This window comes from Oncorhynchus keta, chromosome 21 (genome assembly GCF_023373465.1).
Source record: "Oncorhynchus keta strain PuntledgeMale-10-30-2019 chromosome 21, Oket_V2, whole genome shotgun sequence".
Taxonomy (NCBI): domain Eukaryota; kingdom Metazoa; phylum Chordata; class Actinopteri; order Salmoniformes; family Salmonidae; genus Oncorhynchus; species Oncorhynchus keta.
The window spans coordinates 27,082,311-27,109,724 of record NC_068441.1 but is presented as its reverse complement, the minus strand read 5'-3'; the positions used below and the strand labels follow the sequence as shown (position 1 = coordinate 27,109,724).

The following is a 27,414-nucleotide window of genomic DNA, read 5'->3' as shown; positions in this document are numbered from 1 at the left end:
TTGGTCCATTTTATCCAGATCTGTGCTACTTCTCACTGTGTGCCTCTGCTACTTCTCACTGTGTGCCTCTGCTACTTCTCACTGTGTGCCTCTGCTACTTCTCACTGTGTGCATAGTGTGCACTGTACTCCGCACAGTGACTAAGACATGCCATAACATTATTAACACTTTTGGGCTCCCGAGTGGTGCAGCGGTCTAAGGCACTGCACCTCAGTGCTAGAGGTGTCACTACAGACCCTGGTTCGATCCTGGCCTGTATCACAACCGGTTGCAATCGAGAGTTCCATAGGGCGGCGCACAATTCGCCCAGCATCGTCCGGGTTAGGGGATGGGTTAGACCGGCTGTCATTGTAAAAGGTAGGCTGTCATTGTAAAATAAGAATTTATTCTTAACTGACTTGCCTAGTTAAATAAAAAAATATTTGTCTTTAAATTAATGTGCTTCTGCCACACTTATTGTCACTTACTTATTTGCTTTGTCTATACATTGATTATATTGCATGCTCTCTGCTGCGCAGACTATGTATTTGAAGAGTATTTATTCCAGTTTGCGAAGACTCAGGATCCCTGGACACCCCCCTTGCTGCTCATGAAAAGTGGATCATGCTGAGACAGCAGAAAGAGACCTCACTGCCTCCACTGAGTTAGAGACCGGACCACGACGGACGGACAGTGAGACCGGACCCCGACGGACGGACGGACAGTGAGACCGGACCCCGACGGACGGACGGACAGTGAGACCGGACCCCGACGGACGGACGGACAGTGAGACCGGACCCCGACGGACGGACAGTGAGACCGGACCCCGACGGACGGACGGATAGTGAGACCGGACCCCGACGGACGGACAGTGAGACCGGACACGGACGGACGGACGGACAGTGAGACCGGACACGGGCGGGCGGGTGGACGGACGGACGGACAGTGAGAACGGACACGGGCGGATGGACGGACGGACAGAGACCGCGGACGGACGGACAGGGACCGGACACGGACGGACAGGGACCGGACACGGACGGACAGGGACCGGACACGGACGGACAGGGACCGGACACGGACGGACAGGGACCGGACACGGACGGACGGACAGTGAGACCGGACACGGACGGACGGACAGTGAGACCGGACACGGACGGACGGACAGTGAGACCGGACACGGGCGGACGGACAGTGAGACCGGACACGGGCGGCCGGACAGTGAGACCGGACACGGGCGGACGGACAGTGAGACCGGACACGGGCGGACGGACAGTGAGACCGGACACGGGCGGACGGACAGTGAGACCGGACACGGGCGGACGGACAGTGAGACCGGACACGGGCGGACGGACAGTGAGACCGGACACGGGCGGACGGACGGACAGTGAGACCGGACACGGGCGGACGGACAGTGAGACCGGACACGGGCGGACGGACGGACAGTGAGACCGGACACGGGCGGACGGACGGACAGTGAGACCGGGACGGACAGTGAGACCGGACACGGGCGGACGGACGGACAGTGAGACCGGACACGGGCGGATTGACGGACGGACAGAGACTGCGGACGGACGGACAGGGACCGGGGACGGACAGGGACCGGACACGGACGGACGGACAGTGAGACCGGACGGACGGACAGTGAGACCGGACACTGACGGACGGACGGACAGTGAGACCGGACACTGACGGACGGACGGACAGTGAGACCGGACACGGACGGACGGACGGACAGTGAGACCGGACACGGACGGACGGACGGACAGTGAGACCGGACACGGACGGACGGACGGACGGACAGTGAGACCGGACGGACGGACGGACGGACGGACAGTGAGACCGGACGGACGGACGGACGGACGGACAGTGAGACCGGACGGACGGACGGACAGTGAGACCGGACGGACGGACGGACAGTGAGACCGGACGGACGGACGGACGGACAGTGAGACCGACGGACGGACGGACGGACGGACAGTGCGGACGGACGGACGGACGGACAGTGAGACCGGACGGACGGACGGACGGACGGACAGTGAGACCGGACGGACGGACGGACGGACGGACAGTGAGACCGGACGGACGGACGGACAGTGAGACCGGACGGACGGACGGACGGACGGACGGACAGTGAGACCGGACGGACGGACAGTGAGACCGGACGGACGGACGGACAGTGAGACCGGACGGACGGACGGACGGACAGTGAGACCGGACGGACGGACGGACGGACAGTGAGACCGGACGGACGGACGGACAGTGAGACCGACGGACGGACGGACAGTGAGACCGACGGACGGACGGACGGACGGACAGTGAGACCGGACGGACGGACGGACGGACGGACGGACAGTGAGACCGGACGGACGGACGGACGGACGGACGGACAGTGAGACCGGACACGGACGGACGGACAGTGAGACCGGACACGGACGGACGGACAGTGAGACCGGACACGGACGGACGGACAGTGAGACCGGACACGGACGGACGGACAGTGAGACCGGACACGGACGGACGGACAGTGAGACCGACACGGACGGACGGACGGACAGACAGTGAGACCGACACGGACGGACGGACGGACAGTGAGACCGGACACGGACGGACGGACGGACAGACAGTGAGACCGGACACGGACGGACGGACAGACAGTGAGACCGGACACGGACGGACGGACAGAGACCGGACTCGGACGGACGGACAGAGACGGAGACCAGATGCAGACAGTCAGTCAGACAGAGACCAGACACGGACAGAGACCAGACCCAGACAGACAGAGACCAGGCATTACTAACCATCCACCAGACTAACAGACATGGACAGACAGACAGAGACCAGGCATTACTAACCATCCACCAGACTAACAGACCAGCAGACAGACCAGACATGGACAGACAGACCAGACATGGACAGACGGACAGAGACCAGACATTACTAACCATCCACCAGACAGAGATCAGACATTACTAACCATCCACCAGACAGAGACCAGACAGAGTTATTTGAATGACAATCACCGGCTGACAAAATGTCATGACCGCCACAGCCCTAGTCATAGGTTCTCTTTTCTGACAACTTACTATAATATGAATCAGATGCTCAGTATAGCAATGCTGTATGATGCTCTGCGGAGGTAGACACTGTAGACTGGAGCCTCAGTGTGTTATGTCATTTTCAGAGCGGTGTGTCCCTGGTGCAGACAGGTCCATGTGTAGTACGACTGACTGTGTGTGTGTAAACTCCACAGGAACATGACTGGGATGGATGTGGTATCTGGCTGGGGTCCAGGCAGCCGTTATTATGAGCCAGTAGAAAACTACATTTGTCAGCGGCAGGAATGCGAGTCAGTTCGCCCACTAGCAGTGGTCAGCTAATCCTCTCATTTCTTCCTCATAATTGGTGGACTGTAGAAGAGCCACGGTGATACAAGAAACCTTGTGGTGTAACCACAAGTATGTGATTGGTCTAAATATAGTGACTGAGGGAGTCAAAATAAACAGAGCTCTGTGGTTAAGTGTTATGAAAAAACAGTGTACTTTTTATGGGTGTACGTGGTGCTTTATTACAAGATCTCAGGCGGACAATGGGCTTGGATGTAATGGAGCATTTTATTGTGAAACAATGAGTTGAAATAAAAGCCTTCGATTTGAAAAGATGCTGGTTTCTTCCAGATATACCCTAACCTAGAATGAATAACCCTTGTGGAAAGGGGTACACATTTGTCTGGAGCCTGGGGCTTATATATGAACAATAAAGAAAGCTATGTGCTTGCAGATTTGTATGTGTAGTGCACATTTATAATGTTGAAACTGTTCAGGTTTATTTGCATGTGAGGGGTGTGTGGTCGACTATCTGTGTGTTTCTGACTTGACGTGTCATTGTCTCTTCCCTCCACAGGCTGGTAGATGACCGCTGTGTGGTACAGCCCGACACAGGGGACCTGAACAACCCCCCCAAAAAGTTCAGAGGTAAGAGAATGGTATACTCCCATCTCATTCTACTATAGCAGCTCACGCAGCATCACATCACCTCAGTAAATCCTGCCTGTTTACACAGTGTGTTCCACTGAAGATGTTTCTTATTGTGTTACACTGCGTTTCTATGGTGCTATCGCCATTATCACTCCTGTCCACATGGACTTCAAAAAGCACAGCTCGCTTTGATGTGTGTGTGTGATGCTTGTATCTGTGTGTGTGATGCTTGTATCTGGGTTTTTTATCAGTGTGTGTTTGTGTATCATCTTTCCTATGTTGTGAGGCTGTGAACATATTGAGGCCCATGAAGGAAGATGTTTCTCTGGGTTTTGCAGTTGGGCTATATATAGCTCTGTCACAGGAAGTACAACTGAACTTGTGACTAAGGCTGTGGCGCTCATGAAATGTTGTCAGCCAGTTGTTGTCATGCAAAAGACTCACGTTATCACCGTAATTGACCGTTACTTAACATACCAGTTCAGCATTTCCAGGCCTCCACACGAACAAGCCGACGATGAGGGCATTTGGAGCATCTACATTTAAAAAAGTATAATAAGTCAATTTAAGATACAATAATTCCATTATTTATTTTAAACAGGTCTAAAGAAACATTATGATATGAAGAACATGTATTTCGTAAGAACAGAATAGGAGTTGGCCAACTATGTTATCTGGCTATGGATATGCCAAAGTCTGCAGGCTAGTTAATTTAGCTGACAAGATATGCCTAAGTCCTGTGCAATTATTTTATTTGATATGATTTTATAGTAAGAACAATAAAATTGAACTTAGCTGAATAAAATAGAAAGGATATTTTTCCCATTACAGTGACTGCACATATGAAATGGAAATGTTGAGCGTAATAAAGTGATAATTTAAAACAGGTCCTATATGCTACAGTAAGAGTTATTTCGCAACTTTAGTTGTGAAGGATACAAACCTTAGAATGTCTTAGAAATCAAAACAGGGGCTACATCGTATGACTACACATTACTGATGTTTGAAAAAGTGTCTAAAAAAAAAGCTTGCATTCTGTTTCTTGCCTCAGGGTGGACAGCTGTTCTCTCATCAACTGATCATATTTTGAAATTAGTTTAGGTTAAGAACCGCCCATTATCAAACGGGTGTGAACAGGGGGAGGGAAAAAAGACAAATCACCTGTATGCACTCGAATAGCAAGTGGAGGCCGTGCCCTTTCTCTGTTTTGTAGCAGCTGAGAAATGAATACAACACTTATTTCACTCCACGCATCGATCACTGTTTGATCCACTGCTCTCACTGCCCCAACAGGTGATATTCCTGTTTGATATTCCTGTTTGAGGAGCATGCTCTCACTGCCCCTCTCACTGCCCCAACAGGTGATATTTCTGTTTGAGGAGCATGCTCTCACTGCCCCAACAGGTGATATTTCTGTTTGAGGAGCATGCTCTCACTGCCCCAACAGGTGATATTCCTGTTTGAGGAGCATGCTCTCACTGCCCCAACCGGTGATATTCCTGTTTGAGGAGCATGCTGTCACTGTCTCAACAGGTTATATTTCTGTTTGAGGAGCATGCTCTCACTGCCCCAACAGGTGATATTCCTGTTTGAGGAGCATGCTGTCACTGCCCCAACAGGTGATATTCCTGTTTGAGGAGCATGCTGTCACTGTCTCAACAGGTGATATTCCTGTTTGAGGAGCGTGCTGTCACTGTCTCAACAGGTGATATTTCTGTTTGAGGAGCATGCTCTCACTGCCCCAACAGGTGATATTCCTGTTTGAGGAGCATGCTCTCACTGTCTCAACCGGTGATATTCCTGTTTGAGGAGCATGCTCTCACTGCCCCAACAGGTGATATTCCTGTTTGAGGAGCATGCTCTCACTGCCCCAACAGGTGATATTCCTGTTTGAGGAGCATGCTGTCACTGCCCCAACAGGTGATATTCCTGTTTGAGGAGCATGCTCTCACTGTCTCAACAGGTGATATTCCTGTTTAATAATAATAATAATAATAATATATGCCATTTAGCAGACGCTTTTATCCAAATGCTCTCACTGTCTCAACCGGTGATATTCCTGTTTGAGGAGCATGCTCTCACTGTCTCAACAGGTGATAATCCTGTTTGAGGAGGATGCTGTCACTGTCTCAACAGGTGATATTCCTGTTTGAGGAGCATGCTCTCACTGTCTCAACAGGTGATATTCCTGTTTGAGGAGCATGCTCTCACTGTCTCAACAGGTGATAATCCTGTTTGAGGAGGATGCTGTCACTGTCTCAACAGGTGATATTCCTGTTTGAGGAGCATGCTCTCACTGTCTCAACAGGTGATAATCCTGTTTGAGGAGGATGCTGTCACTGTCTCAACAGGTGATATTCCTGTTTGAGGAGTATGCTCTCACTGTCTCAACAGGTGATATTCTGCCATGTGCTCTCCAACCTTGTTCCTGCTGCTACCTAGTACTAAATTTAGGAAACCAATTGAAATCTGTTTGTGGACATTGATAGTAACATGTTTTCACATTGAAACATATTTCACTAAATTGACAGCCCGTCAGCATGCTGGAGAAAGGAATAAATGAGAGAGGAGCATTTCACTACACCCGCAATAACATCTGCTAATCACGTGTATGTGATCAATAACATTTGATTTGGAAATGCATGGTGGTGAGATATTCTGTATAGCTAAAGGTAATATGTCACCCAATTAATTATGAAAATATAAAAATTCCCTATTAGGCTATTCAAACCAAACAAACCAAATACAAATTCACTAATTGTAGGCTAACTGTAAGCCGCACTGCACAATTAATGAACCAACAGCATCGCCTAGACTCGTTCTCTCCCAGACTCATAGATAGCAGTTTTAGAGTGTAGTATAAGGTAACCAGTCCATCCAGTATGCATAATAATACAGTCCACACTCAAAAGGCGTTTACTCAAATTTGTTTAATTTTGGAGTTTAGGCTAGGCCATTTATGTACCGAAGACCTCTTAAATCAGTTTTGGTTTATGTTTTTCTGCTATGTATAATATGCGGTAGGCTATGTATTGGCTATAACTCCAGTATGTAGATAGGAGGCAGGGCACAATCATAATTTGTATTGAGTTTTTGTTTTTTCAGGCTTGATTCATTCAGAACTTCCATACAGCAAAGCATCCCCAAACCATCACACTACCACCACCACGCTTCACCGTTGGGACGAGGTCCTTACTGTGGAATCATCACACTACCACCACCACGCTTCACCGTTGGGATGAGGTCCTTACTGTGGAATCATCACACTACCACCACCACGCTTCACCGTTGGGATGAGGTCCACTACCACCACCACTGTGGAATCATCACACTACCACCACCACGCTTCACCGTTGGGATCCTTACTGTGGAATCATCACACTACCACCACGAGGTCCTTACTGTGGAATCATCACACTACCACCACCACGCTTCACCGTTGGGACGAGGTCCTTACTGTGGAATCATCACACTACCACCACCACGCTTCACCGTTGGGATGAGGTCCTTACTGTGGAATCATCACACTACCACCACCACGCTTCACCGTTGGGATGAGGTCCTTACTGTGGAATCATCACACTACCACCACCACGCTTCACCGTTGGGATGAGGTCCTTACTGTGGAATCATCACACTACCACCACCACGCTTCACCGTTGGGATGAGGTCCTTACTGTGGAATCATTACACTACCACCACCACGCTTCACCGTTGGGATGAGGTCCTTACTGTGGAATCATCACACTACCACCACCACGCTTCACCGTTGGGATGAGGTCCTTACTGTGGAATCATCACACTACCATCACCACGCTTCAGCGTTGGGATGAGGTCCTTATGGAATGTTTGGTTTTTGACCAGGCATAATGGGACCCATGTTTTCCAAAAAGTTATACTTTTGACTCATCTGTCCATAGAACATTCTTCCAAGAGTCTTGATTATCATCCAGGTGCTTCCAGGTACTTTTTGGCAAACTTTTTGGATGAGAAAAACCAAACACTGCATTCCTCAGTAAGAAACTCATACCAACGGTCAAACATGGTGGTGGTAGTGTGATAGTTTGGGGATGCTTTGCTGCCTCAGGACATGGATGACTTGCCTTAATAGAAGGAACCATGAATTCTGCAGTATATCAGAGAATTCTACAGGAGAATGTCAGGCCATCCGCCTGGGAGCTGAAGCTGGAGCACAGCTGGGTCGTGCATCAAGACAATGATCCAAAACACATAATCAAATCTACATGAAAATGGTTAAAAAGCAACACATTTGAAGTTTTGGAATGGCCTAGTCAAAGTCCAGACCTAATCCCAATTGAGATGTTGTGGCAGGACTTGAAACGAGCAGTTCATACTTGAAAACCCACAAATGTTGCTTAGTTATGTTCCGCATGTAAGAGTGGTCTAAAATTCCTCCTCCACAATGTGACAGACTGATCAACAACTACAGGAAGTGTTTGGTTGCAGTCATTGCAGCTAAAGGTGGCACAGCCAGTTATTGAGTGTAAGGGGGCAGTTACTTTCTCAGACAGGGGCACTGGGTGTTGCATTACTTTATTAAGTATAAATAGTTTTTGTTATTTGTTAACTCAGGTTCCCTTTATTTAATATTAGGTTTTGGTTAAAGATTGGAAAACATTCAGTATCAGCACTTTTTCCCGGCACTGCAGTATGTTCACCATTTCAATATGCGTGGACGTTCCATGCACAAATTCTGTGGGGTTTTAGCAATTGTCTGTGTTAGTGTGTGTAATAATCGCTGAAGAGGTGAGAAAAGCATGGTGTTTTGTGATGGTGTACTTTGCAGTAATGGAAGGAGTGTAATATGGATCCATGGTAGGTCTGTGTGTGTCGACCGAAGAGGAAAAAATGAGCATGTTTCAGCAATGCTGGAAGGAGTTGAGACTAACAAGCATTCCACTCATACTAGGAGTTACGTTAGTTTCCGCATTACATGATGTGGCTGAAGGCGAGTGGGGCTCTGTGTAGCATACATTGTGCCCGTTAGCTGCAGTCTGATAGAGCGAAGCAGGGAGATTGTACTGTATTTCTAAGCGTTAAAGCTTTGTTTTGCTTAGATAGAGCGTTGATGTCCGATGGAAGTTCTGAGTTTATTTCCTCCTTGAAGACTGTTACCAACACCAGGAGGCTACTCTCTCTCTCTGTCAGTCTATCTTTCTGTGCAGTAACTGTGTGTGTGTATGTTCAGTCAAGTTATCTCTGTCTGTGTGTATATGTTCAGTGTCCTGTAAGGCTTTAACCAGGGCAGTGACCTGAAGTCGCCTGTATTCTAAGAACATTGTTGTTGGTAGTAATAGATGATAATATAGGGTGAGATGTAGCCTACTTGGCTAACACTACTGTGACCTCAACTGATCTAATTATTTTTTTTATACCAAAACGTGACCCATTTGGATTCTCTCTGTAGCTTGGCATGGCCTTTTTATTTACGGGATGCTTTTTCCAGACGTTAAACCAAACATTAAACGGTTTCTTCCTATTGTTTTTAACATTAACCAAACACTAAAAACCACGGTGTATACTCAGTGGGAGTTACTGTACTTCCATTTATACCCCAATCTTTAGATTGGTAAGTGCTTTTTTGTGACTTCCGGAGGAGGGAGTGTGTCCGCCGGATGGCTGGATGGTGTAGGGTGAGGTTACCCCTAGAGTTACCCCCCCCCCCGTCCTGCTGATGGTAATGGTCTGGGGAGGGTAAGCTGATCCTAGATCAACTTCTGCCTGGAGTACAGTCCCCCTGTGTGCCGTCCATTTTGGAGAGTTCCTCCTCAGAGAGAGTAAATAGTGTGTGTGTTTCTGTGTAGCTGCTCTGAAAGATGGTGGAGATAATCCTCCTTACTTTAGCATGCTGCTGGCTGTGTGCCAGACTAACCCTGGCCACCAGGCCTCACTACTGAGGTATGCATACCATTTCCTCCCAATGTAAGCAGACGCACCCCACTTTACAGGCACGCACACATACAGTTTTGCAGGCAAACAACATTTTTATGTCTCTGTGTCCAGTATGAAAGAAGTTACAGGTAGTTTCACCAGCCAATGCTAACTAGCATTCTAGCAGATACCCATAGTCTTCCAGCTATATGGCTAGCAGATACCCATAGTCTTCCAGCCATATGGCTAGCAGATACCCATAGTCTTCCAGCCATATGGCTAGCAGATACCCATAGTCTTCCAGCCATATGGCTAGCAGATACCCATAGTCTTCCAGCCATATGGCTAGCAGATACCCATAGTCTTCCAGCCATATGGCTAGCAGATACCCATAGTCTTCCAGCCATATGGCTAGCAGATACCCATAGTCTTCCAGCCATATGGCTAGCAGATACCCATAGTCTTCCAGCCATCTGCTAGTGCTAGGTAGATAAAGGGCCTCATTGCCAAAATCCCAAAGTATCCCTTTAAACACACACATACACAGGCTAGTGATATGCGGGTTGACTCGGAAATCGCAGTCCCCGTGGTTATATCCGCTGGTAGGGTGTAGGGTGACCACATTTAAAATACACAAATGTGGGACAACAGGATGATTTTGCTGACATTCATGGGACAGTGTAGCCTACATGATAAAAAGATTTGTACACCCCCCTCCCCCCCCCAAATACTTATTTTCCACCATAATTTGCAAATAAATTTCATAAAAAATCCTACAATGTGATTTTCTGGATTTTTTTCTCCCCCATTTTGTCTGTCATAGTTGAAGTGTACCTATGATGACAATTACAGGCCTCCCTCATCTTTTTAAGTGGGAGAACTTGCACAATTGGTGGCTGACTAAATACTTTTTTGCCCCACTGTATACCGTCCCTGTGTCATTTATAGTGTAAAGATATGGAATGGATTGATGTTTCAGTTGAGTTTATTCAATACTTGTATCACATCCGGCCGTGATTGGGAGTCCCATAGGGCTGCGCACAATTGGCCCAGCATCGTCCGGGTTTGGCTGGGGTATGCCGTCATTGTAAATAAGAATTTGTTCTTAACTGACTTGCCTCGTTAAATAAAGGTAAAATTTTAAAAAGCACTTCGTAACTCTCCGATGCCAACTATTTACATCAGACCGTTAGAATCACTAGGCAGCCAAATGCCTATAGTAGGAAACAGAGTTGTTATCAATAAGCCATGTACAGTTGAAGTCGGAAGTTTACATACACCTTAGCCAAAAACATTTCAACTCAGTTTTTCACAATTCCATTTAATCCTATTTAAAAAATCCCTGTTTTAGGTCAGTTAGGATCACCACTTTATTTAAAAAATGTGAAGTGTCAGAATGAAATAATTTATTTATTTCAGGTTGTATTTCTTTCATCACATTCCCAGTGGGTCAGAAGTTTACATACCTTTAAATAGTTTGCATTGCCTTTAAATAGTTTAACTTGGGTCAAACTTTTCCCTCAATAAGTTGGGTCAATTTTGGTCCATTCCTCCTGACAGAGTTGGTGTAACTGTGTCAGGTTTGTAGGCCTCCTTGCTCGCACATGCTTTTTCAGTTCTTCCCACAAATGTTCTATAGGATTGAGGTCAGGGCTTTGTGATGGCCACTCCAATACCTTGACTTTGTTGTCCCTTATTTAATTTTAATTTTACCTTTATTTAACCAGGCAAGTCAGTTAAGAACATATTCTTATTTTCAATGACGGCCTGGGAACAGTGGGTTAACTGCCTGTTCAGGGGCAGAACGACAGATTTGTACCTTGTCAGCTCGGGGGTTTCCGGTTACTAGTCCAACGCTCTAACGCTCTAAACACTAGGCTACGCTGCCGCCCCTAAACTAAGCCATTTTGGCATAACTTTGAAAGTATGCTTGGGGTCATTGTCCATTTGGAAGAACCATTTGCGACCACCAAGCTTTAACTTCTTGACTGATATCTTGATGTTACTTCAATATATCCACATAATTTTGCCATCTATTTTGTGAAGTGCACCAGTCCCTCCTGCAGCAAAGCACCCCCACAACATGATGATGCCACCCCCGTGCTTCACGGTTGGGATGGTTTTCTTCAGCTTGCAAGCCTCCCCCTTTTTCCTCCAAACATAACTAAATTGTATTCGTCACATACACATGGTTAGCAGATGTTAATGCGAGTGTAGCGAAATGCTTGTGCTTCTAGTTCCGACAATGCAGTAATAACCAACGAGTAATCTAGCTATTTATTAACATCATGCATTAGAATTGTAAAAAGAGTCTGATATAATTTGAGTTTTGGAAACGAGTGCTTTCATTAATGCATGGCGCGGGCCTAGTTTCACAGGAGCATTGTAAAATAAGCATTCACTCAATGAACCAGCCTTAATGAACTTTGTTTAATTACATATCGAATTTGATTGTGTAACATCAGTTGAATAATTTATTTATTTTGTGGCCGCCTAGAACAATGAGCCAGAAATTTCACAGAATTTTAAAATGTAAAGTTTCCTGTTTGGCGTTTCCATTCACTCCCAAATATGGTGATGTGAGGAAGCTGTTTAATCAGCTTCTTGATATGCCACACCTGTCAGGTGGATGGATTATCTTGGCGAAGGAGAACTGCTCACAGCGACGTCAACTAATTTGTGCACAAAATGTTAGAGAAATAAGCTTTTTGTGCGTATGGAAAATGTATTTTATTTTAGCTCATGGAACCTACACTTTATATGTTTATTTGTTTCAGTATATTTCCTTACAACCAGTCAAGCTGATGTAATTTGGACATTTTGCACTGAAAATCATTCCTGTTTTTCTTTTTTTGTTATCACATTTTTTCCTCTGGTCCCTGAACTTCTTTGCTCTGCAATTTCCACATTTTGTTGTGTTACAGCCCGAATTAAAAATGGATTACATTTCTATTTTGTGTCACTGATCTGCACACAATACCTTATAATGTTAATGTGGAATTATGTTTTTAGAAATGTTTCTAATTAATAAATAATGTAAAGCTGAAATGTCATGAGTCATTAAGTAGTCAACCCCTTTGTTATGCCAAGCCTAAATAAGTTCAGGAGTAAAAATGTGCTTAACAAGTCACATAATAAATTGCATGGACTCACTGTGTGTAATAAGTGTTTAACATGATTGTTGAATGACTACCTCATCTCTGTACCCCACACATATAATTAATTATCTGTAAGGTCCCTCAGTGAATTTAAAACACATTCAACAATAGACCATGGAGGTCTTCCAATGCCTCACAAAGAAGAACACCTATTGGTAGATGGGTACACATAAAACATTTAAAAAAAGCTGACGTTGAATATCCCATCGAGCATGGTTAAGTTATTAATTACACTTTGGATGGTTTATTACACTCAGTCACTACAAAGATACAGGCGTGCTTCCTATCTCCGTTACCAGAGAGGAAGGAAACCGCTCACGGATTTCAATGAGGCCAATGGTCATTTTAAACAAGTTACAGAGTTAAATGGCTGTGATAGGAGAACTGAGGATAGATAAACAACATTGTAGTTACTCCACAATTCTAACCTAAAGGACAGAGAGAAAAGGAGGAAGACTGTACAGAATAAAATGTGGCCTAGTTACAGTTTTGACTTAAATTGGCTTGAAAATCTATGGCAAGACATGAAAGTGTCTGTCGAGCAATGACCAACAACCAACTTGACAGAGCTTGAAGAATTTTAAAAAGAATAATGGGCAAATATTGTGCAATCCAGGTTTGTAAAGCTCTGGAGAGACTTACACAAAAAGACTCACAGCTGTAATCGATTGAATACTTACCTAATCAAAATACATTTGTTTTATTTTCAATTAAGAAAGTTTATTTAAAATTTTTCTTTCACTTTGACAATCAAGAGTATTTTGTGTAGATTGTTGACAAAAAAACGACAAATCTATTTTAATCACACTTTAACACAACAAAATATTGAAAAAGTCCAGGTGCGTGAGTACTTTTTGAAGGCACTGCACATCCCTTCATGTTGTTACAGCTCAGCAAAGGCTGGGGTTCACATAAACAAAGGCTCATGTCAACGTTCTCACCTCCGTCATCCGACCATACACCTGGTGCTGAAACACATCTTTATTATGTTTGAAGTAGCACACCAATCTACATTCCACCATATGACACCTAGTGACCAATTGTTTTCATCTCATTGTGTTCAGTTTTCCCTTCATTAACATAGGACCTCTGCTCAGTGAATGCTGTGCAGATCTTTGTAGCAGTTCAGAATGTCCTGAAAAGTTGTAGTTGTTGCTTGAGGTGACCATTCCTCTCATGAATACAGTTATAATGTCCACCTTTGTTGCAGTATATAAAGCTAGCTCCGTTCCACAATGATCTCTCTCAAAACCTTCTCATTATCGTCTCCTCAGGAGTAACATGTCCTTGAAGAAGTCGGTACAAACTCTGTTTCTAACATCATCGACAGTGAACAAGATTGGAATGTCTTTGTTCCACCTGAAATACCTGAAGGGACAGAACCTTCTCTTTGTGTGTTTTCTAAATGCTGTTTTGTTGGTGAATAACAATGTGAGAGCATGTGGAAGACATTAGAGGGATCTCTCCTGCTGGACAGAGGCTGGTTTTGTCTGTTTGTTTTGCTCTCCTCCCTTCATCCTCCCTTCATGCTTCCTTCCTTCCTCATCACAGCTAAAATTGTTTACATGGATGTGTACTGGGTCATGAAACAGCTCTATACTTCAGGCTCAACCCAGATGTTTAGAATAAGGATAAGTCTTCAGCATATTGAACTAACCTGTCAGTGAGGTTAGGCAAGGGAAGGAAGCTGTTGAAGAGCATCGAGACTGGGCCATTGTCTGGGCCATGCAATAAAGCTGAGAGGTTGCTTCCTTTATAAACTGTAAAACAGGATAAGAACAGAGGATAGACTCAGACCTGTGAAGTTGTCTGGATTTGTTCTGGTCCTGGCTATTGAGTCTCTCCACCATGCCAGACAGGCATCCCTATTCCTGGCTGCAGGCCTTTGATAGCTCTCTCTGTCGCTCTATCTGTTTGTGTAAGACCATGTTCTGAGGATAACGTGTGTGTGTGTGTGTCGCTGTTTTTTTCCCTTTCAACTTTCAAGACAGAGGCAACACATCTGAGCTCTGTTGTTTTGTGGCCTTTATTGTTTTCATTTGAATGTTTTGATGTTTCCTGCCCTGAATGGGGGGGATCTAGGGGAAATACTAGGCTACTTAGTGGGCTCGTCCACTCTAGCATCCAATCTCTGAATTATTCTGTACTCTCAGGGGCTGTGCTTGCTTACCATATTGTCTTGTGGCCTAGCTTTCTCCACTTTGGTCTATATTAGGATTCCATGACTGTGAGCTCATGAGTTGACAATCAGTGGGTCATAGTCCTGTTCTGTGATTGGTAGACAGTATATTCTGCTAATACCAGCCAGCTAAAACCAGGAATGTCAACAAAGTTTTGAGTCATTAACTGCCCCGGTTTACCAGGTCTCCCTCAGAGCGATCTCACCGCCCCTTTTCCCGGAGTCCGAATGGGAATTCTGAGAAGGACACATAATTCCCTGATATTACATTTACATTTACATTTAAGTCATTTAGCAGACGCTCTTATCCAGAGCGACTTACAAATTGGTGCACCTTATGACAACCAGTGGAACAGCCACTTGCATCTAAATCTTGTTGGGGGAGAAGGGGGGTGAGCAGGATTACTTACCCTTACTTACCCTATCCTAGGTATTCCTTGAAGAGGTGGGGTTTCAGGTGTCTCCGGAAGGTGGTGATTGACTCCGCTGTCCTGGCGTCGTGAGGGAGTTTGTTCCACCATTGGGGGCCAGAGCAGCGAACAGTTTTGACTGGGCTGAGCGGGAACTGTACTTCCTCAGTGGTAGGGAGGCGAGCAGGCCAGAGGTGGATGAACGCAGTGCCCTTGTTTGGGTGTAGGGCCTGATCAGAGCCTGGAGGTACTGAGGTGCCGTTCCCCTCACAGCTCCGTAGGCGAGCACCATGGTCTTGTAGCGGATGCGAGCTTCAACTGGAAGCCAGTGGAGAGAGCGGAGGAGCGGGGTGACGTGAGAGAACTTGGGAAGGTTGAACACCAGACGGGCTGCGGCGTTCTGGATGAGTTGTAGGGGTTTAATGGCACAGGCAGGGAGCCCAGCCAACAGCGAGTTGCAGTAATCAAGACGGGAGATGACAAGTGCCTGGATTAGGACCTGCGCCGCTTCCTGTGTGAGGCAGGGTCGTACTCTGCGGATGTTGTAGAGCATGAACCTACAGGAACGGGACACCGCCTTGATGTTAGTTGAGAACGTCAGGGTGTTGTCCAGGATCACGCCAAGGTTCTTAGCGCTCTGGGAGGAGGACACAATGGAGTTGTCAACCGTGATGGCGAGATCATGGAACGGGCAGTCCTTCCCCGGGAGGAAGAGGAGCTCCGTCTTGCTGAGGTTCAGCTTGAGGTGGTGATCCGTCATCCACACTGATATGTCTGCCAGACATGCAGAGATGCGATTCGCCACCTGGTCATCAGAAGGGGGAAAGGAGAAGATTAATTGTGTGTCGTCTGCATAGCAATGATAGGAGAGACCATGTGAGGTTATGACAGAGCCAAGTGACTTGGTGTATAGCGAGAATAAGAGAGGGCCTAGAACAGAGCCCTGGGGGACACCAGTGGTGAGAGCGCGTGGTGAGGAGACAGATTCCCGCCACGCCACCTGGTAGGAGCGACCTGTCAGGTAGGACGCAATCCAAGCGTGGGCCGCGCCGGAGATGCCCAACTCGGAGAGGGTGGAGAGGAGGATCTGATGGTTCACAGTATCGAAGGCAGCCGATAGGTCTAGAAGGATGAGAGCAGAGGAGAGAGAGTTAGCTTTAGCAGTGCGGAGCGCCTCCGTGATACAGAGAAGAGCAGTCTCAGTTGAATGACTAGTCTTGAAACCTGACTGATTTGGATCAAGAAGGTCATTCTGAGAGAGATAGCGGTAGAGCTGGCCAAGGACGGCACGCTCAAGAGTTTTGGAGAGAAAAGAGAGAAGGGATACTGGTCTGTAGTTGTTGACATCGGAGGGATCGAGTGTAGGTTTTTTCAGAAGGGGTGCAACTCTCGCTCTCTTGAAGACGGGAGGGACGTAGCCAGCGGTCAGGGATGAGTTGATGAGCGAGGTGAGGTAAGGGAGAAGGTCTCCGGAAATGGTCTGGAGAAGAGAGGAGGGGATAGGGTCAAGCGGGCAGGTTGTTGGGCGGCCAGCCGTCACAAGACGCGAGATTTCATCTGGAGAGAGAGGGGAGAAAGAGGTCAGAGCATAGGGTAGGGCAGTGTGAGCAGAACCAGCGGTGTCGTTTGACTTAGCAAACGAGGATCGGATGTCATCGACCTTCTTTTCAAAATGGTTGACGAAGTCATCTGCAGAGAGGGAGGAGGGAGGGGGGAGGATTCAGGAGGGAGGAGAAGGTGGCAAAGAGCTTCCTAGGGTTAGAGGCAGATGCTTGGAATTTAGAATGGTAGAAAGTGGCTTTAGCAGCAGAGACAGAGGAGGAAAATGTAGAGAGGAGGGAGTGAAAGGATGCCAGGTCCGCAGGGAGGCGAGTTTTCCTCCATTTCCGCTCGGCTGCCCGGAGCCCTGTTCTGTGAGCTCGCAATGAGTCGTCGAGCCACGGAGCGGGAGGGAGGACCGAGCCGGCCTGGAGGATAGGGGACATAGAGAGTCAAAGGATGCAGTAAGGGAGGAGAGGAGGGTTGAGGAGGCAGAATCAGGAGATAGGTTGGAGAAAGTTTGAGCAGAGGGAAGAGATGATAGGATGGAAGAGGAGAGAGTAGCGGGGGAGAGAGAGCGAAGGTTGGGACGGCGCGATACCATCCGAGTAGGGGCAGTGTGGGAAGTGTTGGATGAGAGCGAGAGGGAAAAGGATACAAGGTAGTGGTCGGAGACTTGGAGGGGAGTTGCAATGAGGTTAGTGGAAGAACAGCATCTAGTAAAGATGAGGTCAAGCGTATTGCCTGCCTTGTGAGTAGGGGGAAGGTGAGAGGGTGAGGTCAAAAGAGGAGAGGAGTGGAAAGAAGGAGGCAGAGAGGAATGAGTCAAAGGTAGACGGGGGAGGTTAAAGTCGCCCAGAACTGTGAGAGGTGAGCCGTCCTCAGGAAAGGAGCTTATCAAGGCATCAAGCTCATTGATGAACTCTCCGAGGAACCTGGAGGGCGATAAATGATAAGGATGTTAAGCTTGAAAGGGCTGGTAACTGTGACAGCATGGAATTCAAAGGAGGCAATAGACAGATGGGTAAGGGGAGAAAGAGAGAAAGACCACTTGGGAGAGATGAGGATCCCGGTGCCACCACCCCGCTGACCAGAAGCTCTCGGGGTGTGCGAGAACACGTGGGCGGACGAGGAGAGAGCAGTAGGAGTAGCAGTGTTATCTGTGGTGATCCATGTTTCCGTCAGTGCCAAGAAGTCAAGGGACTGGAGGGAGGCATAGGCTGAGATGAACTCTGCCTTGTTGGCCGCAGATCGGCAGTTCCAGAGGCTACCGGAGACCTGGAACTCCACGTGGGTCGTACGCGCTGGGACCACCAGATTAGGGTGGTCGCGGCCACGCGGTGTGGAGCGTTTGTATGGTCTGTCCCACAGCTGACTGACAGGGGAGGAGGATTGAGAGAATTAGGTACTTGTTTTGTGGTAGAGATGTGTTTCTGTGGTATCCTGCATTCTTCTGCCGTTTCGCTCCATTTGGACCCCTTTTTTGATGTGATTCTGGTGGACGTGTTTTATCAGCCCCATCGCTAGAGACGGAATATCTGTTTTTGACACACACAGTGTGTGCGCGCACAAGCTACACACACTACAAAGGGCCGCTCTGTCCAGAGCATTGCGCTCTGAGGGAATAGATCAGAGCTCCTCCCTCCATTTTCACTTTCCTATTTCTTTCTCTCCTGACACCACTTTCTCTTATTTGTTTGTTTGTTTTGGAATGCATGGTGTGGTGTAAATCATATCCTAGGGAAGTAGAGGGGGTAATAACAGCTATTAGCTTGAGGAGAGCTTGGAGGGAGCGATGGAGGGATGATTGAGAGGGGAGTTGGAGTCCACTCCTCTCTTTCTCTTCCCACTCCCCTGCTCTGGCTAGCCTTATTTGGTCACTTTGCTGCTGCTACGACTGGAGAGAGAGAAAGGGGGGGATGGACAGATTGTTATTTTCTCTTCTTTTCCCTAAGAGAGAGATCTGATCTGAGGTCAGAGACACAACCCAGGCCTGAGAGAAGGGGGGTTGTGGGTATCCTCTACTTTGCAACACTTATGTAGTCTCCATGTAAAATATTCAGCTGCTAGATCAATTTAATTAAGGTGTTTAGGGTTATCATTCTATATACACATATGAAGTGTGATTTTGGAGCTGACCATCTCCAGTATGCAAGGTATTGTAATGGGCTGGTTATGATACCCCTCTCTAGCCAAAATTATTGACATACTAAGTACTTGTGTGTGTTGGTCAGTGGAGCCTTTAGTCACTGCAACAGTACAGTATGTGTGAACAACTTGTACGTTAGATATGCCAGAAGTGAAACTGCTTGGTTGGTTTAACTGAGAACACATGCAAATCTGAGGAGCTGTTTCTCTGTCTGCTTCCTATTGTGGCTATGGAAATGACTGGTACAATCACAATACTTTCAGGACTGGCCAGTTGTTTGGCGTTATGTACAGTGACTGTCATATCTCAACATACTCACAAATAAATCAAATTAAAAAAGCTGCAATAGGATTGTGAGTTTGCTAAACAACATTCTAACACTAACTTTTTGTTGTGAGTTTGCTGAGGAAACTCACCAAACTGTTGAAACTGGTTGCCTTATAATTGTACGTTGAATCAACATTTTTTACAGTGCTGCAGTACTGTACTGTACCCACTGTATACAATCATATCCCAGGCGTTTCAGTGGAAATGGTCTCACGGACAGACACTCTGTTACATGCTGAGTTCCCTATCCCCTTTCCCCCTCTCTAATGTTCCCCCAGTGGCCTGTCTCATGTCACGTCCTCCCCAATCTTTCATCTGAGCTCATGAGACTTATCTGGATAGGAACCTGATGCAAGCCATCTGTGTGTGTGTGTGTGTGTGTGTGTGTGTGTGTGTGTGTGTGTGTGTGTGTGTGTGTGTGTGTCACTGAGCACTGTGAATTTATTTACTTCTGACCCACTGGAATTGTGATGCAGTGAAATAATCTGTCTGTAAACAAAAATGACCTGTGTCATGCATAAAGTAGATGTACTAAGCGACTTGACTTGTAAACAAGACATTTGTGTAGTGGTTTAAAACAAGTTTTATTGACTCCAACCTAAGTGTATATACACTTCTGACTTCAACTGTAGCTGCATTGACAACAACTCAATCTTAACCATCCTTCACCTCTGAAACTGTTATTCATCATCTTAGTGTCTCTCTGTCCAGATTGTCTGTTCAGGTTGTGTCCTATGAACCGGTACTCTGCTCAGAAACAGTTCTGGAAGGCAGCGAAGCCCGGAGGAAACAGCACCACAGACACGGTCCTCCTCAACAAACTACACGTGAGTCACTCACCCATCTCAACTGTCTTACCATGATATTACTGTATTATATGATTTATTATATCAATTAATCAGTGGTATAATGACTTCAAATGTCATTAGAGGTATGAGCTCAACCACATCTGAAGAGATACAGTAGATGAGCCCTCTTAGATAACTAAACTAATCTAAACTAGCACTACTTCTAAAATCCAATACAACTACATTAGTAAAGCACTTATGTTATTTTCCTTGACTGTGGTAATCTCTCATTCAAGTGTGAAATACTACATCCTGCAATTCCCTTTAACAACATGTATGGTTTGAGGAGCTCTCTTAAAGGGTTTAGGTTTTCTGTCCCCACACTGGTGTGATGGTGTTCTTAGGTGGATTATATATTTGCTGAGGTAGAGGTAATGTTCAGGTCCTTTTATAGACATTTCTGAAGCTGTAGTTTCATTACTACCACCGTCCCACCTTTCTTCTCTCTCTCTCTCAGCTCTTTCTCCCTCCCTCCCTGTTCTGATACAATACCACTTGGTATCTGACTATGGAGTCATAAAATTATAGATTCAGATCTCTCCTGTGTTACCATGGTGATGTGAGGCCAGAGTTTTAGATTCTAGCCCTTCAGTTGAAGCTTGCAGGAGTGTTGCTGTTAACTGCACTTGCCATCGCTACATTCTTTAGATTTCTGTCATTGAAATGAGTCCTCCTTACTCAAGACCATGTGGATACATTTGTGCAAAAGCAGTAGCAATGTTACTACTATCAATAGTAATGGTCTCTAACTCCTTTTTTCATCACTTGTGTAGCATGCAGCAGATTTGGAAAAGAAGCAAAACGATTCAGAAAATAAAAAGTTGCTCGGAACGGTGATTCAGTATGGGAACGTCATTCAGGTGTGTGTGTATACATATTCATTGTCTGGAAGAACAGTGATTGGCTTGTATCCACAGCTAAAAGTCATGTCAATGAAGCCAATCTACGCCATAATGAATCTCATACCCCACATATTTCTATTGGGTTTTAGCGTGACACAGTTTACGAGGCTTCCCTTGCAAGATATTTTGCTGGTTCCAAACTTGGAGAACCCCGGAGGCATCCATGTGGTTTCTGTTTGTTTATAAATAGAACAGTGATGTGGGAGGATCTAGATGGTGTTTTTCTAGCTTCGGAATAGAGCATTTTCTTTCCTCCGTCAAAACCTGTCAGTTATAGTCTGAGACTAAAACGTACTGCATACCCATAAGTTCAGAGAAAGCTCATACAACGTAGAAATAAACCCTATGAAGAAGATGTTGTGCACAAGCAAAACTTGTCAGTATGTTTGTATCACACAATGACAGACTGCTGGGTTATTGTATCGTATCTTATAATATTGTATCGCAACATTCCATCCCCAATATGTTTGCTGTATTCCCCCAGCTCCTCCATCTGAAGAGTAACAAGTACCTGACAGTGAACAAGCGTCTGCCTGCGCTGCTGGAGAAGAACGCCATGAGAGTGATGCTGGACACGGCCGGGAACGAAGGCTCCTGGTTCTACATTCAACCCTTCTACAAGTTGCGCTCCATAGGAGACAGTGTGAGTTCTAGCTATATGGTTCTCCAAGCTTCAGCATAGATGCTGTAAAGAAGTTAATGGAACGCAGAAGTGGGGATAGAAGGAGGATACCGGATTGGGGAACATTCAACAAATCTGATCTAACAAATAGGATATTCGTCAAATGATTGATGTAACAGGCCCAAAATGTAGTTAATGAAGTCCTTTTTGGATTTATTTCGGGTTTTGCTGCATAACATTTAGAAGTTTCCCCTTTTCAGGTTTAGAAGTGACTGCTAAGTCCCGTTCTTATAAGCTGATAGAATAGCTAGCGTACAGAAATCGGTGGAGGTAGTCAGTCATTTTGAACTGGAATGCAGATTATTGGTGATGATGACATGAACATGTATTGGGGTTGACATCAATACAAGCATTATACTCGGATTTAGTGTTGGGGGGCAATGAGGAGATTCAGGATCTTTCCTCCATGGCATTTCCATTGTTTTGGTCGAGTTCGATTGACTTCTTTACCGCATGTGCTGGAGACCTTGTGATTTCCACTGTATCTATATCATGGTTCTACAAGCTGTGCTCCATAGGCATTAGTGCGAGTTAAATATGGTTCTACATAGGAGAAAGTGTGAGTTCTGTCTTTATGGTTTTATACATCCATCCCTTCTACCAGCTGTGCTTCACAGGGGACAAGTGTGAGTTACACCTATGGCAATGATCACAAATACTGAATAGGATCGCCTGAATTATAGCTTCTGGAAACATGAACAATCTGTCAGACTGAGTGAATCAAATGTGTAAGGCAATATGGTCACAGATATACCTTCCTAGACTTTCAAAAAATAAGTAAAACATATGCCAAAACTCAGAAAAAAATTGTAGACCTCCACAAGTCTGGTTTATCCTTGAGAGCAATTTCCAAATGCCGGAAGGTACCACATTCATCTGTACCAAAAAATAGTACGCAAGTATAAACACCATGGGGCCACGCAGCCGTCATACCGCTCAGAAAGGAGACGCGTTACTTTGGTGCGAAAAATGCAAATTAATCCCAGAACAACAGCAAAGGACCGTGTGAAGATGCTGGAGGGAACCGGTACAAAAGTATCTATATCCACAGTTAAACAAGTCCTATATCGACATAACCTGAACGGCCGCTCAGCAAGGAAGAAGCCACTGCTCCAAAACCGCCATAAAAAAGCTGGACTACAGTTTGCCACTGCACATGGGGACAAAGATCGTACTTTTTGGGAAAATGTTCTCTGGTCTGATGAAACAAAAAGAGAACTGTTTGGCCATAATGACCATCGTTATGTTTGGCATGGCATCATGAGGATGGAAAATTACTTGGATATATTGAAGCAACATCTCAAGACATCAGTCAGGAAGTTAAAGATTGGTCACAAATGGGTCTTCCAAATGGACAATGACCCCAAGCATACTTCCAAAGTTGTGGCAAAATGGCTTAAGGACAACAAGGTCAAGGTATTGGAGAGGCCATTACAAGCTCTGACCCCCAATCCTATGTGGGCAGAACTGAAAAAGTGTGTGCATGCAAGGAGGCAAACCTGACTCAGTTATACCAGCTCTGTCAGGAAGAATGGGCCAAAATTCACCCAACTTATTGTGGGAAGCTTGTGGAAGGCTACTTGAAACTTTTCACCGAAGTTAAACAATTTTAAGGCAATGCTACCAAATACTAATTGAGTGTATGTAAACTTCTGGCCCACTGGGAATGTGATGAAAGAAATACAAGCTGAAATAAATAATTATCTCTACTATTCTGACATTTTCACATTCTTAAAATAAAGCGGTGATCCTAACTGACCTAAAACATGGATTTTTTTTACTGGGATTAAATGTCAGGAATTGTGAAAAACTGAGTTTAAATGTATTTGGCTAAGGTGTATGTAAACTTCCAACATCAACTTTAAGTAGCAGGCAGCTCGCACGTCAATCAATCAGGTGTCTTCTTGTCAGTTGTGCTAGTCATGTGTGCAGCATAGTAGTCTCTTTGTGGATTAAAGCAGCAGAGGCCAGGAGTCATTCTACAGCCACAACAACACAAATGGCTGTATCACCTCAGGCCGAGTCAGTGTTTAGGCTGGGACAGGAGAAGGGGTCAGGCAGAGTCAGTGTTTAGGCTGGGACAGGAGAAGGGGTCAGGCCGAGTCAGTGTTTAGGCTGGGACAGGAGGAGGGGTCAGGCTCAGGTCAGTTGTTTAGGCTGGGACAGGAGAAGGGGTCAGGCCCAGGTCAGGTGTTTAGGCTGGGACAGGAGAAGGGGTCAGGCCGAGTCAGTGTTTAGGCTGGGACAGGAGGAGGGGTCAGGCTCAGGTCAGTTGTTTAGGCTGGGACAGGAGAAGGGGTCAGGCCCAGGTCAGGTGTTTAGGCTGGGACAGGAGAAGGGGTCAGGCCGAGTCAGTGTTTAGGCTGGGACAGGAGGAGGGGTCAGGCTCAGGTCAGGTGTTTAGGCTGGGACAGGAGAAGGGGTCAGGCCCAGGTCAGGTGTTTAGGCTGGGACAGGAGAAGGGGTCAGGCCGAGTCAGTGTTTAGGCTGGGACAGGAGAAGGGGTCAGGCCGAGTCAGTGTTTAGGCTGGGACAGGAGAAGGGGTCAGGCCGAGTCAGTGTTTAGGCTGGTACAAGAGGAGGGGTCAGGCCCAGGTCAGGTGTTTAGGCTGGGACAGGAGAAGGGGTCAGGCCCAGGTCAGGTGTTTAGGCTGGGACAGGAGAAGGGGTCAGGCCGAGTCAGTGTTTAGGCTGGGACAAGAGGAGGGGTCAGGCCCAGGTCAGGTGTTTAGTCTGGGACAGGAGAAGGGGTCAGGCCCAGGTCAGGTGTTTAGTCTGGGACAGGAGAAGGGGTCAGGCCCAGGTCAGGTGTTTAGTCTGGGACAGGAGAAGGGGTCAGGCCCAGGTCAGGTGTTTAGTCTGGGACAGGAGAAGGGGTCAGGCCCAGGTCAGGTGTTTAGTCTGGGACAGGAGAAGGGGTCAGGCCCAGGTCAGGTGTTTTGTGCCGGCTTTCCACTCTAATCCTCTTTGAGGGCCAGATCAGCTCTAGCTCTGGACTGACTGGGCTTATAAGTGGCACCATGCTGGAGCCTTGTACTTTAAAGAGCAACTGAAGCCAATAAACAACTTCTCTGGTAGAAAACAGCATGTGTCATTGGTATCAGTCAACAACAAAAAAGGTGTTATCATCAATTCGGCGTGCAGCTTCAGACGACCTGATCCTGATGTCCATGGGACCATCAGTGAATTACACAATGTACAGTATATGGGACAATATTTTAAAATGTCAATAGCTCTGAATTTCAATGACTTAAAAACCTTAACAACTGTAAATGATAGAAATTCATGTACAAATATTGAAATAATTTAATGAGACAAGTAAAACATGTGCAATATCAACATTTTGTCCCATTTACATTCTGTAATTGTTGAAGGTTCCTAACTAGCTCCACTTACGGGCTATCCAAAGTCAAACCAATTTTGCCACTGTCGCACACCCGACAGCTGAATATAATTGGCAAAACAATTTGGCTAGACCTGGTTAGACTTTTTCAAGTTATCTAAAGGGGGAGTGACTGTGTACAGTTTTGACAGATAAAGTACAAATGCTTCCCACTTTCACTCACACACACACACACACGTGACACCCACATCAAAGCAAGTCTCCAAGACCCAAATCTCGTTCTGTCGCATTTCCTAATAAGGAGAATTGAAATCATGAAGTTCAGCCCCGCCTTTAAGGATAAGTCTCCAGAGCTGTTTGAATGATCCTAAATCTCCTGGCTCTCCCTGCCAAGATCTTGAGGTGAGTAGGAGCCCCAGGACAGAGTGACCTAAGATGGAGCCATGACTGTTGTTCTAGTACTACGTCTAGGTAATAGGCCCTCTGGATGAGTGATTTGAGTTTGAGATTCAGAGCATCACATACTGTCCTGTTTTTGACTGCAGACAGACACATGCAAATGAGTTTTGTTCATGTTTCATAGCCCCTAGCAGCTGACGTGCACATGTGTAATGCATGCATACTAAATTGTAATGTGTGTTTTCATTCTAGGTGGTGATAGGGGACAAGGTGGTCCTGAACCCTGTGAATGCTGGCCAGCCCCTTCATGCCAGCACCCATCAACTAGTGGACAACCCAGGATGTAACGAGGTTAGACCCTCACGCTGTCTCCAAGTCCTCTCCTATGGGTTTATACAAATACTGTATGTACAGTATTTATAGGAGTGTGTAGTGTTACTGGCCCCCTCCTATCATTTCAAACATTACAGCATTGTGCCATGGTCCTTCACATTTGCATCAATTATGTCTAGGATTTGCATTTAGCTCTAGTCTGCAGCTCATTCTGTGAGAATGGTGTGCCTCTTTATAGTTATAGGATACCAGTGAAGACAGTTCTATTAACCTGAGCCGCGGTGCACCAGCCTATGGCTTGTGATGTGAACTGGCAAAGGGGAGGGAGTAGTGCCCTTCTCAAATGGAACAGTAATCTGTGCCACTCGGTCATGTTGTCGACAGCATGGTGCATCGTCCAGAAACGTACAGCTCTTTCCATAAAATAGATGTTTGCATTTTCAGACTAGTTTTCATTGGGAAGGCAGAGCAAAGACTTTTGCATGTGAAAACTAAGAATCCTATTCATTACTCCACATGCTTAATCTCGCCTAGGCTATGTCACTTTTGTTTTGAGCCGACTTCTCCGGGGCTTTAAACTGGGCACCTGGCGCACGCTGGGAGGCAGCCCGGTTCCAAAACTAATGCAATCACTTTTCACCCTGTGCAAACTCCATCCACCGGGGTAATCGGACCAGATAATCAAATTCCCTCAGTGATGATTGTTGCATGTGTTGCTATTAAGGGATTAAACTGGTAACTATTTTTGTATGCTTGGTGTTTCAGGTGAACTCGGTCAACTGTAACACCAGCTGGAAGATCGTGCTGTTCATGAAATGGGGTGACAATCAGGAGATCATTCTAAAAGGGGTTGGTTTTATCACAAATTTCAACCAATCAGGCCTGATTTTCATAGTTCACATTGCCTTGAGTATGAATCAGAAAATAATGGGTCGACGAACCCGGTATCCCAGTTGAAGAGACAACGCTGTTAAATGTTATAGGTAGCTTAAAAATATATCCCAAGGCAGTGACACTTCCCCTAGCAGTCTCTGTGGTAACAACCTTCCTGTCTGTTTGTTGGCAGGGTGACGTGGTGCGCCTGTTCCATGCAGAGCAGGAGAAGTTCCTCACCTGTGACGACCACCGGAAAAAACAATATGTCTTCCTGCGCACCACTGGACGCCAGTCTGCTACTTCTGCAACTAGCAGCAAAGCCTTATGGGAGGTGGAGGTGAGGAGGAAGTGCATAGAAATAGAAATTGTAGAAGCGGAGAAAGCCCCTCAGATCATGGCAATTTTACTTCTCCCTCATAACTGC

General features: G+C 46.3%; 1 protein-coding gene and 1 long non-coding RNA gene across 5 annotated transcripts in view; both read left to right on the top strand.

The window, feature by feature from the left end:
- LOC118400343 (inositol 1,4,5-trisphosphate receptor type 1-like) overlaps nucleotides 1-27,414 on the top strand; it is a 218,401-nt gene that overhangs the window by 4,949 nt on the left and 186,038 nt on the right. For all 4 annotated transcript variants that reach the window (XM_052473596.1, XM_052473595.1, XM_052473594.1 and 1 more), the window contains exons 3-9: nucleotides 3,880-3,950; nucleotides 20,319-20,434; nucleotides 21,229-21,315; nucleotides 21,842-22,000; nucleotides 26,034-26,132; nucleotides 26,880-26,963; nucleotides 27,181-27,327. In XM_052473596.1, the coding sequence (XP_052329556.1) occupies nucleotides 3,880-3,950; nucleotides 20,319-20,434; nucleotides 21,229-21,315; nucleotides 21,842-22,000; nucleotides 26,034-26,132; nucleotides 26,880-26,963; nucleotides 27,181-27,327 (763 nt within the window). The remainder of the gene's footprint in view (nucleotides 1-3,879; nucleotides 3,951-20,318; nucleotides 20,435-21,228; nucleotides 21,316-21,841; nucleotides 22,001-26,033; nucleotides 26,133-26,879; nucleotides 26,964-27,180; nucleotides 27,328-27,414) is intronic.
- LOC127910320 (uncharacterized) lies at nucleotides 7,039-12,998 on the top strand. The gene is made up of 2 exons (XR_008074335.1): nucleotides 7,039-7,251; nucleotides 7,403-12,998. It is a non-coding gene; the product is annotated as an uncharacterized LOC127910320 (long non-coding RNA).